Consider the following 3,152-nt stretch of genomic DNA (forward strand, 5'->3'; position numbering starts at 1 on the left):
ATTTTAAATAAACAAAGTCTTGGCTTTCATAATATGAAACTTGTATTTCCAAAATCACATGATAAATACATTTTTGAAGCTTGTAAAGGGAAGATGACATTATGAATGTAGGCATATAGTAATCATTGATAACACGGCAGGGTCCGTTACAGTTTGTTTTCATCTGATTTCAAATAAAAAAAGTATTGGCTTTCAGAATATAAAACTTGTTCCGGCAAATTCAGATGATAACTATAACTTTGAAGCTTGTAACGGCATAATTACAATCGGAGAACGGAGTAACTTGACGTCACAGCAGGCATAACAACAGCCGGTGTTTCTTGTGAGTGTTTTCCCCGAGAAACAAACAATACACACAAATGCAAAAATACACACACACACACACACACACACACACACACACACACACACACACACACACACACACACACACACACACACTCGCAAGCTTCCCCCAGACCAGTAATCCAAAGCAGTAATGTCACTCTCCAAAGGTCTAAAGAGGAAAGTTGACGGTGAAAACAGGGCATTTAAAGAGGACTGGACAGCGAACTATGCGTTCATCCTACCTGATTTCATCAATACAAAGCCTTTGTGTCTTATCTGCAATGAAGTTGTGGCTGCTTGCAAAGAATACAATATTAAGCGGCACCACGAGACGAAGCATGACACCTTCAAAGTGGCATTTCCACCCAAGACAGAGGCACGAAAGCGCAAGATTGAAGCACTGACAGCAGGTTATGCGCACAGCAGCAGGATCCTGGTGCGAGGCCTCACAGCCCAACAGAAAGTGACAACTGCGTCCCTAAAGGCGTTGCGGGTGCTCGCAAAGCACAACCGGCCATTCACTGATGCAGAGGATTTCAAGGAGGTGATGGTGACCGTTTTGGAGGAACTGGCCACCGACAAGTCCATGGATGGTGTCATTGTGTCAGTGAAACAGGTGTCCCTCTCTGCGAGGTCTGCTATACGCCGCATAGAAGCACTGTCGGACGCTGTGCAGGGGGTAATTATCAAGGGTCTCAGTCAAGCCAATTACTTTTCCTTAGCCATTGACGAGAGCACTGACAGTACAGATGTAGCCCAGAACGCGTCTATGTTAGATATTTTGATGGAAAGGAGTTCAGGGAAGAGCTGCTGTCTCTTATTCCATTAGAAGGGCACACCACTGGGGACGTTATATTTACGAAACTGGAAGAGTTGTTTAGGCTGCATTCATTGTCATTTGAGAGGGTTAACCTAATCGTGACAGACGGGGCTCCTGCTATGGTGGGAAAGCACAGAGGTCTGGTAAGCAGGTTGAAGGAGCACGCCCCCCAAATGCATGGACTGCACTGTCTCATCCACCAGAGTGTCCTTTGCGTCAAACTCAGTGGTGAGCTAAAGGAAGTTATGGACAAAGTGATGCGTGTCATTAATTTTGTCAGGGGTACATCAAGCACCCAGCATCGGCTTTTCCGACAACTTGTGGCTGAGTCAGAAGTGGCCACCCACGATGACCTGCTGCTTCACAATGACGTGCGCTGGTTGAGCAAAGGGAAAGCGTTGGACCGCTTCTGTGCGCTACTGGATGAGGTCAAGGCGTTTCTTAGATTGAGCAAGATTAGGGCAGCAGCTGACCACCTTGCCCTTCTGGGAGACGAAAAGTTCATGTCCAATGTAGCATTTTTAGCGGATATATTTGGCCACCTAAACCAGCTTAACCTGCAGCTACAGGGGAGAGGCAAAACCATAGTGGACATGGTTGAAAAGCTCGAATCCTTCACAAGGAAGCTGGAGTTGTTCGAGTCAGACATATCCACTGGCAGGCTCCTCCATTTCAGTACACTAAAATCACAGGCACTGGGACAAGTGACAGAGCTGATGGTAGACTTCATCAAGCAGCTACGGGCCAACTTCACGTCAAGGTTTGAGGACTACTCCATCCCAAAAGACATCATTGTCTTTGTACGCGATCCTCTCACAGTCCGACCAAGTGGAGACTTCACCTCCCAGGCGAAACAAATGATACCCTCCTTAGACGAGGCTGCATTAGAAATGGAGCTAATTGATTTTCAAATAAACTCCCTGATCAGCGATGCGCTCAGAAGTGCGGAGTCTGTGAGTGCCTTTTGGGCGGGAAGCTCAGAGGAGTATAGCACGATCAAGAGACTCACATTTCATGTGCTCACAATGTTCCCTTCCACCTATACATGCGAGTCGTCCTTTTCTTCAATGAATGCGATAAAGACGCACGAGAGGAATCGATTGACGCATAAACACCTCGAGAACTGCCTGCGGATTAAAGTGACGTCCATATCACCAGATATCCAAAAAATAGCGACCAATGGGAGATGTCAGTTTTCACATTAAGTGAGTACCAAGCCTGTCGTAATTGTATTTAACCAGTTAAGCCCGAAGGTCCCCCCAGTGGACCCCTCCCACAGTTTTTTTTTTCTCACATGTCTCAGGGCTTCTTAACATTTATGAAACTATTAATGTTTCATACCCTTTTAAAGGTAAGAAACTCCGCTAACTGAGAATAAGAACAATTGTTAGCTAAAAAAAACACAAGAGTAATACCAAGCCTTTGAATTAGCATTGAGCGAAAAAATGCTAACTAATGCTAATGCTTTTTTACACACAACACACGGTAGAAATGCCCTTATTACTATCTTAACTGCACAAACAAGATATACGATTTAAAGCTGAGACTCCACAGATTCCACACATGTAATGTCATCACTGTCCGACCTCGAATTCCTGGAGCTATCAGCCAGAAAAGAGAAAGTAAACAACATCCGGTTCCAAAAATATTACAATAATTACGTCTTACCTTTTTTGATTTGTGATCAAAAGTTGTGTTCAACGGAATAAAAACGCATCTCAAGATTAATCCAATGTCTTTGTGTCACGTATAATTTTTTACTGATAATCAATCATCATATTTATGGCAATATACTCGGTATAAAGTATTGCCGTCCAGGCTTGCAGGCTTTCAGATATGCTTCGTTTGCTTCTCTATTACGTCCGCTATGGTAATGTTTACGTAGATTTGGGAACTGCCCATCGATTCTATTGGTTCTGATGGTTAAGAAAAAGGTGTAAATCACACGAATCGACCAATGGGTTCCAGAGATATGGTCCTGCGTAAATTATAAAGAATGGCAGCC

At 44.1% G+C, this 3,152-nt stretch overlaps 1 protein-coding gene across 1 annotated transcript; it reads left to right on the forward strand.

Moving 5' to 3' along the window:
- Nucleotides 1–478: 478 nt before the first annotated feature.
- Nucleotides 479–1,634, forward strand: LOC117538356 (EPM2A-interacting protein 1-like). The gene has a single exon (XM_034203965.1). It carries the CDS (start codon nt 479–481, stop codon nt 1,154–1,156), a length of 678 nt encoding a protein of 225 aa, XP_034059856.1. The 3' UTR covers nt 1,157–1,634.
- The last annotated feature ends 1,518 nt before the right edge of the window (nt 1,635–3,152 follow it).

The sequence above is a fragment of the Gymnodraco acuticeps genome, unplaced genomic scaffold (genome assembly GCF_902827175.1).
Source record: "Gymnodraco acuticeps unplaced genomic scaffold, fGymAcu1.1, whole genome shotgun sequence".
Classification (NCBI taxonomy): domain Eukaryota; kingdom Metazoa; phylum Chordata; class Actinopteri; order Perciformes; family Bathydraconidae; genus Gymnodraco; species Gymnodraco acuticeps.